Source organism: Micromesistius poutassou (assembly GCF_964030765.1).
Source record: "Micromesistius poutassou genome assembly, chromosome: 19".
Classification (NCBI taxonomy): Eukaryota; Metazoa; Chordata; class Actinopteri; order Gadiformes; family Gadidae; genus Micromesistius; species Micromesistius poutassou.
Window position 1 is genome coordinate 11,934,868 of NC_140289.1, and position 9,902 is coordinate 11,944,769.

The window sequence follows — 9,902 nt, forward strand, 5'->3', positions numbered from 1 at the left end:
CACCGAGGGCTGAGGGATAAGGATCTTCATCGATGTTATCGCACTCATTTAGGATCATGAGTGATCATTTTTAATTGTTATTAAATATATGAACATTAGGCGTGGCCTTCAGCTACATTTTAAATTCATATTATGCTAAAGAACTGCCAACCAACCAACATGACATTAGCGTCATGAGTAAACCCTGCACGCACAGCCTGGTGGCAGGCGGTGCAGTGCAGCAGTGGGTCAGTGGTAGAGAGTACGGCCGTCCTTTATCAAGAGGCAGTCCACCTGAGACTGATCAGAAGAGAACAAAAACTAAATTGTATTTGCACAAAGGGGTTTGTATAATCTCAGAGAGCATCATTAACCGAAAATGTAATTATTATTTTCTCTTAAAAATAAATGTGGTTGCCTAGTTGCCGACAAACTAAATTGGTTGACAACATTTTAATTATGTATGCAAATATTGCGTCACTTGAATTACAGAACAGAATTTTTTTTTAAAAAGGTTCAGACCTGCGAATACTTCATTTCTAAAATTAATTGTTGTGGATTTAATCTTGACCAGAGCCACATCCCCTACAAATTAGACAGCACCGTCCATACCTCCCAGCAGCCAATCAAATCTAATTTAGAAAGACAAACAAAAATACCTACAACTCACTGGATTTACACATCTGATTCATGACATAATGGGACTTTTTATTTTCACATGTGCGTGTACCTACTCTCATTTTCAGGCAGTGTGGAGGACAATAGGGGTTGAAGGTCATCTCTCAGACCAGCAGGGGGGCGTACCTGTGGTCTCCTGGGAACAGAATGTATTAGGTCACAAATGCGGAGTTGAATACTTTATTTATATGTCAACTTAAAACCCCAACAGCGACAAGACAATAGGCCCATAGATTGTAAACGGGTCAGGCCTCATATGAATAGGTATTTGTTTGGGCTGAAAGACACATGCTTACCCTTCTAATATCAGTAGATCACCTGTTTTTTCTAATCATGTTCCATTTTGCGTTTTTGCCAATTTATCCCGTGTAGCCACTGAACACCGCACCATGACGCACATGGTGTGTCGACGTAACGCTGATTGTGTGAAGGACTTCGTGTGTCTTATAACAAGTAATCCCGCCCACTGAAATCAATGTTGGAGGGATGAGATCCGGACTGATGACCGTGTAGCCAATCAGAATGTGAGGTCAGGTGATCAGGATACAGGCAATGTAAAGCCGCGTTCACGCCAAAAGCGACGGGGCGGCGCGACTCCAGATACAAAGTAAACATAATATGTTTACATAATATGTTTACGAGTCTATACACGTCTATACGCGTTTATACGCGTCTATACGCGTTTATACACGTCTATACGCGTCTATACGCCATAAGGCTGATGGCTCGCTGAACATTCAGACCCTCCGTGTTCCACTCAAGCAGCCGCCTCCAGACACCGAAATGCATATTCAATTACTTTTTAGTGGACGGGGTACGATAGTTCCCTGCCTACTGTAGGGGTAACTGAAACATAACCTTCTACAGTATGTAGCTTGAGTCGCCATGATATCTGAACTGACTTTTCTGTAATCTTTGTAGGTAATTGAAAATGCCTGCTTGAACTGAACATGAATTTCAACATGACAAACACATCTTATTTGGAAATCCAGCAACACTCTATGTTTATTGAATATGAATCATAACTGTGGTATAAAGATGGTACAGATTGGGGGATTTAGAATACCACAAATATGCAATCATTGTTTTGGCAGCTTCTGTGGTAATTCCCTAAAACCAATTGAACAGTTTTTTTCAGTTTGCTTGCGCACCCACACTCAGACACACACACACACACACACACACACACACACACACACACACACTCACAGACACCATTATGACTGAGGGGTGATTTGGAGTTTAATAATCTGTGTTATTGGGATAAGAAGGTAGGAACATTAAATTAAACAAACAGATGTTTCATAGAATTCAGCCCACGGCACCTGCAGCTCAGAAAATTTATATTTCAAATGGTTTCATATATAATTTCCAAGCTCCCTGCTGTCACGAAGACTAGTGGGAGGTGAGCACATGCTAGTCTGAATAAGCCTGCACTTGGCCCAGCATTGAAGGGCTTTTACTCAGTATAAAAATCATTTCCATGGAATGGTAGAATCCTAAAAACAAGGAGAAACGCAGAGAAATGAATTCTGTTTTTTCAACGTAAGCATGTTTTTGGTTAGTTCTTTCTTACCATCATATAGTTGCCATCGGAAAGTTGCTATCGAACAGTTCCTGTGGAAGAACTGGGTTTGTAAACATATTTTGACATTTTGACTATTTCTGTGCGAAATAAAGGCAATAAATTGGCCATTTTTAACAACTCCATCACTAGACGACCAAGAAAATCCTTAACTAAAATATAATAATCTCTAATCTCAATTCCTGAAAATCCCCTTCTGGGATCACTAAAGTATTTTGTTATATTAATGATGACAATTTTAAGCTTTAATCCCTGAACATAACGATGTCCAGGTTGACCTACAAACATATAACCATAGAAGCTGGTCCCTGAATCTCACCATTTGTGACCTAATACATGAAATCAATCAAATGTGCAAAGATTCTTTTCTTTATTTTAAGACATTTGAAAAATAATCAAAATGGAAAATCTATGAAAAATAAGTATTTAGCTGATTCTTTGTTCCCTCTGCTTTAAAGGAAAATGTTTAAGGCTAACTGAAACGCTAAAAGGCTAAACAATAGCACCCAAACCATATCATCCCATGGACTGATGGAGGCAAGACACACGTTATGGTTCAGATAGAGCTTAAAATAAGAACCTTCTGATTTCCTTTTGCTTTATTTCACTTTTCCCGTGGAAACGCGTTTCCAGAATAACGTCTCGTTTGTTTTTCGTATTGTTGCACGTGCCATCGCATGCTTGAAGCCCCGAGGGGCGCCCGGCGTTGAACAGACCTCCAACACGTCCAGCAGGCTCCTCTCATCACCATCGCCGACCACTGGAAACCAGTCTGACCACTGGAAACCAGTCTGACCACTGGAAACCAGTCTGCATTGCAGCAAGCTAGCTAGCTAGCTAGCTCGCTGACGTGAGATGATCGAGACGCTCGCCTCTGTGGGTCTCTCTCTCTCTCTCTCTCTCTCTCTCTCTCTCTCTCTTCCTCTCCTCCCACGTCCGCCCGGGGTCTCTCATCCCACCCTCATGCTCCAGACCAGCTCTGCTCCCAGCGTCCCCCCCCCCTCCCCCCCCCCCCCCCCCAGTCCCTCCCCCCTCTCTCCAGAGGTGACCTCCGGGGCCGCCGGCGCGTCACGGACTCTGCTGCTCCATGTTGTCGATCAGCCCCGGCTCCTTCTTCAGGAACTGCATCTGTTTCACCGACCTCATCACGCCGGCGTAGCCGTCGCCCAGGATCTGCCCCGGGGCGGCGGCGGCGGGTGGCGGCGGCGGAGGAGGAGACGGGACGCTCCTTCTGGAGGTGCTCCCGTTGCATCTCCGTCACCTCCCCCTCCGTCATCGCTGGGAGGGCCACTCCCACGTCGCCCACGCCCACGCCGCCCACGCCATTCTGGCCTACACCCTCCGTCTCCCACGACAACCCTTCCCCGTCGCCGCCGCCGCCCACCACCACCGCCGCCGCCGCGCCCCCGACCCCGGGGGTCGCGCCGGACGCGGCCTTGCCGGCCGGGGGCCCGCCGCCGTTGGCCAGCCCCTTCTCCCGGTAGGGCGCGCCGGAGGGCGAGCCGGCCTCCTGGGTCTCCTCCAGGTCCTCGTAGGCGCTCTTGTGGCGCGTCTCGGCGTACTTGACGCAGCAGTAGATGACGGAGCCCAGCGTGTTGACCACCACGCCGGCCACGAACAGCTGGGTGGGCTGCACGTCGCTGAAGGCCAGCATGCCCACGGTGATGGTGGCGATGCTCTTCACCACGCCCACGAAGCTGGTGGTGATGGCCGAGTTGATGTAGGTGCAGTGCAGCGTGGTGAAGTTCATGGCGCAGCCGATGAGCACGCACAGCAGGAAGAGGCACACGATGGCCGGGTCCTGCCAGCCCACGTAGCCCCACACGTGGACGCCCTCCATGGAGGCCATGGAGCAGACCAGCAGCACCTGGTGCGTGGGAGGGAGGGGGAGGGAGAGGGAGGGAGAGGGAGGGAGAGGGAGGGAGAGGGAGGGGAGAAGGAGGGAGGGAGGAGAGGAGAGAGAGAGAGGAGAGAGAGGGAGGGAGAGGGAGGGAGAGGGAGAGGGAGGGAGGGAGAGGGAGGGAGGGAGAGGGAGGGAGAGGGAGAGGGAGGGAGGGAGAGGGAGAGGGAGGGAGAGAGGAGAGAGAGGGAGGGAGAGGGAGGGAGAGGGAGAGGGAGGGGAGAGAGAGGGAGGGGAGAGAGGGAGAGAGAGGGAGGGGAGAAGTAGGGAGGGAGAGGGAGGGAGGGGAGAGGGAGGAGAGAGGAGAGAGAGGGAGGGGAGAGGGAGAGGGAGGGAGAGAGGAGAAAGAGGGAGGGAGAGAGGAGAGAGAGGGAGGGAGAGGGAGGGAGAGGGAGAGGGAGGGGAGAGAGAGGGAGAGAGAGGGAGAGAGAGGGAGGGGAGAAGGAGGGAGGGAGAGGGAGGGAGGGAGGAGAGAGAGGGAGGGGAGAGGGAAAGAGAGGGAGGGGAGAGAGGAGAGAGAGGGAAATCATTTCAAGAGTCAATCTTGACCTTCAAAACTTTTGGAATTTATATTTCCCTTCAGCCATGTGAGTGTAGCTTCAACGTTTCTGTAGACAGCAGAGAGAAGAAATATACAGAGAGCTCTAGAGAGATTAATCTGTTCTTTAATTTCTAAATGTTCCCTTTAGCTGTGAGAATGGAGCTTCACGTTCCTTTACACAGTAGGAAGGCAAAAGGAGAGATGGAGAGAGAAATAAATTAAAGGAGAGTTTGTAATGGCAAAGTCCCCAGAAACAATCATGATCATCTCTCTCATTAAAGTGGTCAGCAGGTCAACCTGGCAACATAACGCTTAGATAAGCTTTCTTATGAATTGCTGTCTGCAGCAAAACTACCCCTAAGTTATACTTAATCATAATTCATCATAATTAAAGTTATTATATTTGCTTTATTAACAATCCATGAGTGGGCACAAATTATTGCACACACACGTGTGATTAATGTAGGTATTTAAATACATAATCAATACAACTCAGCTCTGTCGATCACACACATAACGCACGTAGCACACACACAAACATGCATCACATGTGCACACACACACACACACAGACACAGAGAGACACAAACATATTACACACACACACACACACACACAAACATATTAAACACACACACACACATGTGTATGTGTGTGTGTGTGTGTGTGTGTGTGTGTAATGTGTATGTGTGTGTTCGGTGTGTGTGTGTGTGTAGGGAATGCTTTGTGTGTGTGTGCGTGCGTGCATGCGTGCGGGTGTGTGTGTGTAATGTGTGTAATGTGTATGTGTGTGTTCGGTGTGTGTGTTCGGTGTGTGTGTGTAGGGTGCGTGCGTGCTGTGCGTGTGTGTGTGTGTGTGTAACGTGTATGTGTGTGTTCGGTGTGTGTGTGTGTAGGGAATGCTTTGTGCGTGCGTGCGTGCGTGCGTGCGTGCGTGTGTGTGTGCTTACCGGGGAGGCCATGATGGCGATGGCGTACTGGGCGGTCAGGGGCCCGTGGTTGCTGTCAGGCTGGTCTTCTGGATCAGGACCAGGTAGGACGCGTGGATGATGACCGTGAGGACCCCCGTCACGTAGCCATAGGGGTCGCCCGTCAGGTCCCCCGCACCTGGGGGGGGGAGAGAGAGAGAGAGAGAGAGAGAGAGAGAGAGAGACAGAGAGAGAGAGAGAGAGAGAGAGAGGGGGGGGGGGGGGGGGGGGGCGAGGGGGAGAGGGGGGGGAGAGAGTGGGGAGAGAGAGAGAGAGGGAGAGAGAGAGAGAGAAAGCGAGAGAGAGAGAGAAAGTGAGAGAGAGAGAGAGAGTGGGGGAGAGAGAGATTTAACATCACTTTAAGAGCCTCTTTTGCTCTTGTGTTTTCCATGAGGACCTAGCCTGGAAATCCAGACCCACATCTAGAAAGCTGTAGTTTCTGGCAACGAGTAAATAGCCCAACTCGAGGGGTGGCCCCAAGCATGCATTTGAAAATATCACTGCAACGCCATTGGATAACACTACGACCAATCAGAAGAATACAAGGGCTGACGTATCCAGACCCGCGAAGCGGGTAGATAAGACTCTTGCCGTATCTGATCGGTAAAACAGCAACGCTTCTGGCCCGCCTATATCAGATACACCGATGTGATTGGTTAATCTTCTGGGCCGGGGGCATCGGGGACTGAGTATATCGCTCGTTCCCAGAGTGACTCGCTGAGCAAATTCAAATTGTGCTTTCGCGAGAACTCTGGGTTTCCAGGGTCATGAGGAGCCACGAGGAGAGGCTGATGTCACCGAGGCGTCGATAACGCGGGCGCCGCGTACATCGCCGCTGTCGACAGTGGAAGTGCGCTAGCCGAGTGTCGATCGGCCGACGAAACTGCCCTGCTGCGCACCGCGCCGCTCGACCATTTGTCTGTGAACCGTGTTCAACCTTTGTCCTGACCACTGTGTTCACTGCGCACAATGGTTCATCACGTCCACTACAGAGCAACGAGGCTGGCCCCACACCCTGCACTCCTCCGCCTGCAGACACTAGCCCTCTACGTCTCCACCTACACGCCACGCCTAGAGCCACACGTCACATCATCATCATCATCATTTACATCATTAATTAATGGATCGGTTAATCAATTACTCAGCTAATTGTGTTGTGTTGAATGATGAGGGCCCTTAGAGTCAAAGACTCAGTCGTGTCGCAGTGGACTAACAACTATCCAAGTTGGCGGTGAGTTTGGGTTTGGGGTTTCCCCTCCTAACGAGGCTCTTATCCTGATTGGCTCCAGCGGGGCCAAGAGATTGATGGGTGGGATTGAAAGAAGAAAGTGCGGAGTGTGGTAAATCATGACGGGGGGGGGGGGGGGGCAGCCCGGACGGGACCACAGGTTGAGCACCGCAGCACCGGGGGTGGACAGCTGGTATTATGAAGACAGGCCATGAAGGGGTTGACTTTAGACTCATTAGAGAGGTATGAGGGAGGGAGGGAGGAAGAGGGGGCGGGAAGATGATTGGGAGAGAGGGGTGAGGGAGAGAGCGGGAGGAAGGGAGGAAATTAGAAAAATGAGCTGACAAGAACAAATCTAAAGGGGAAAGTGGAGGAAGAGTAGTAAGAACAAACACATTTAGACCTTAGTTCTTTTTATGTGTTTGTGTGTTTGTAGGTGTGTGTGCATGTGTGTGTGTGTGTGTGTGTGTGTGTGTGTGTGTGAGTGAGTGAGTGAGTGTGTTTGTGTGTGTGCATGTGCGTGTAGTTGCAGCATGTGTCTATGCCAGTATGGATATTTGTGTCTGTGTGTACATGCGTGTGTGTGTGTGTGTGATTATATTTGTGTGTCTCTATGCCAATCTGTATCTATACCAGTGTTGTTGTCGTGTGTGTGTATGAATGTGTGTGTGTGCGCGCGTGCGTGTGTGCGCGTGCGTGCGTATGTGCGTGCGTGCGTATGTGTGTGTGCGCGCGTGTGTGCGTATGTCTGTGCGCGTGCGATCGCGCGCGTGTGTGTGTGTGCGCGTCCCTACCGGCCAGCGCGGCGCCGGTGGTGGTGATGAGGACGGCGCCGGTCACGCCAATGGACGGCCGGCTGTTCTTGAGGACGCACACGCCGATGCCCAGCGTGGCCAGCGGGAGGCAGCGCTTGAACACCACGTACATGGGCAGGCTGAGTCCCCGCAGTGACCACAGTGTCAGGGTGGACTGCAGCGTGGAGAGGACGCACACACTGCCGAACGTCTGGGGGGGGGAGGAGAGGGGAGAGGGGTCAGTCCCTGTCCGTCTGAGTGGCAGTCTGTCTGCCTGTCTGTCTGTCTGTCAGCGTGTCTGTCCATCACTAATGGGACTAGCATCGGGGTTGTGTTGTTTTATTTTGTTTGCAGTCTCTGTGTGTGTGTGTGTGTGTGTGTGTGTGTGTGTGTGTGTGTGTGTGTGTGTGTGTGTGTGTGTGTGTGTGTGTGTGTCGCTCTCTCGCTGTGCGCACACACACACACACACACATGCTCGCGCACACACACACACACACACACACACACACACACACACACACACACACACACACACTCACAGTCATAAAGCCATCATTCAGTCAGTTAAACAGTCAATCAAGGGAACCAATCACTCAATTATTCCATCGACCAATTGGCCAGTCAGTCACTTATAGTTGGCCATAGTCCATAATCAATCAATAGAATCTCTTAGAGCCGTAGGTCTATGAAAAATTAATAATCCAGTAATAATAAAATCATTTAGCTAGTCCAATACAGACACAAGTAGACAGTTATAACTTCATACAAATGCAAGTGTAACGCAAAGGATACACAACATGTTAATAAAAGGCCTAAACAATATTTATCATATGTAAAACACAAAACATTTACATTTACCTTCACTGAGACACATGGGCCCCTATGTCAGGGGATATACTGATTGTATATTTACTGTATTATTCATTCACAGACCTGGTCGAACTCCTCCACTGCCTGTGGAGGACCTCGATTCCATATCACGTTGTACATTGTACATTTGCGTATCCCACCGATCACGACACTAGGACGGAACACAGACTCGGTGTGAGCGTTGTTTTTTTTTTACCTTGGCCAGCTGGAAGTCAAACGGCGGGATGTCCACCTTCCCCAACCGCCGGAGCACCTCGAGCGTCGCGGCGGCGGCGGAGCTCGTGAGGAACTGGATGATGGTGAGGTAGCGGAAGTTGTACGTGGAGATGAGGAACTTGAGCAGAATGTTCAGAGAACCGGAGAACACCCCGTGCGCCACGGCCACGCCGATCCCGACCCCGCGGCCTTTGAACATATCCATGGTGGACGCTGGTCGTCGGAGGCCACACAGCCTAGAAGAACAAGGTCTAAAAAGTGTTTCTGCTAAAAAAATAAATAAAAAGAAGAAACTTGTGTTTCAAAGAAGCACAATATGTACTATTTGTAGGGGGGTTGTGGGGATTGGGAGGCCAGGCTCCTCGCGCGCGCTCTGCGCTCTGCGCACTCACGCACGGCGCACCGGCACCGTTCTCCTCGAGCGCACCGTCGTAAAACGTCCCGCAGTCTTAACGACTGGCGAAGAGCAGGGATCGATCGGCATCCAGGACCATTCAATCCAATCTTCTGTGTGATGAGGAGAGAGCCAACCGGCGACTGGCAGGCAGCGTCCAGAGAGGTTGGAGAGAGGTGATGTGGGGGTAGAGAGAGAGAGAGAGAGAGAGAGAGAGAGAGAGAGAGAGAGAGAGAGAGAGAGAGAGAGAGAGAGAGAGACTAGGCCTACTTGGGACAGTTGTGCTGACGTAACTCGGTGCCTCTCTCTTTAATTCGGGTCCATTTCAAACTAAAAGTCCACTTTCCGCGTCACTTTTCTATCCGTCCTTGACTTTTTTTTCCCTGTGAACTCTTGTCGTCCGGGACCCACTGCAGCTGTTCGGAGGAAAGAAGCACCGTGGTCCGAACCTGATGTCTTCTTGGGCCGAATTAGAGTTCGATTAAAAAGGATCTGCACGACAACCGGAACCGGTGCGAAGGACACGCATTGGCGCGGAGTAAAAAATCTGACATTTGCCGCAGCGGCGCTGTTGGCTTTGTACCCAAAGGAGAGAGGGACAGGGGGAGGGGGGAGAGAGAGAGGGAGGGGAGAGAGAGAGTTGGGAGAGGGAGATTGTATGTGAGAGAGAAAGAGGGAGCCAGTGAGGGAGAGAAAGAGGGACGGAAGGAGAGAGACGGATGGGGGGTAGAGAGAGGGGAGACAGAGAG

The 9,902-nt window shown here is 50.6% G+C and overlaps 1 protein-coding gene across 1 annotated transcript; it reads right to left on the bottom strand.

The window, feature by feature from the left end:
* Nucleotides 1–2,758: 2,758 nt before the first annotated feature.
* On the bottom strand, nt 2,759–8,964 carry slc35d3 (solute carrier family 35 member D3; the record flags this gene model as incomplete). The annotated part of the gene is given in 6 exon segments (XM_084484312.1): nt 2,759–2,770; nt 3,384–4,109; nt 5,634–5,692; nt 5,695–5,790; nt 7,674–7,884; nt 8,740–8,964. Coding segments are annotated over 6 exon segments (1,329 nt in total).
* Nucleotides 8,965–9,902: the final 938 nt, after the last annotated feature.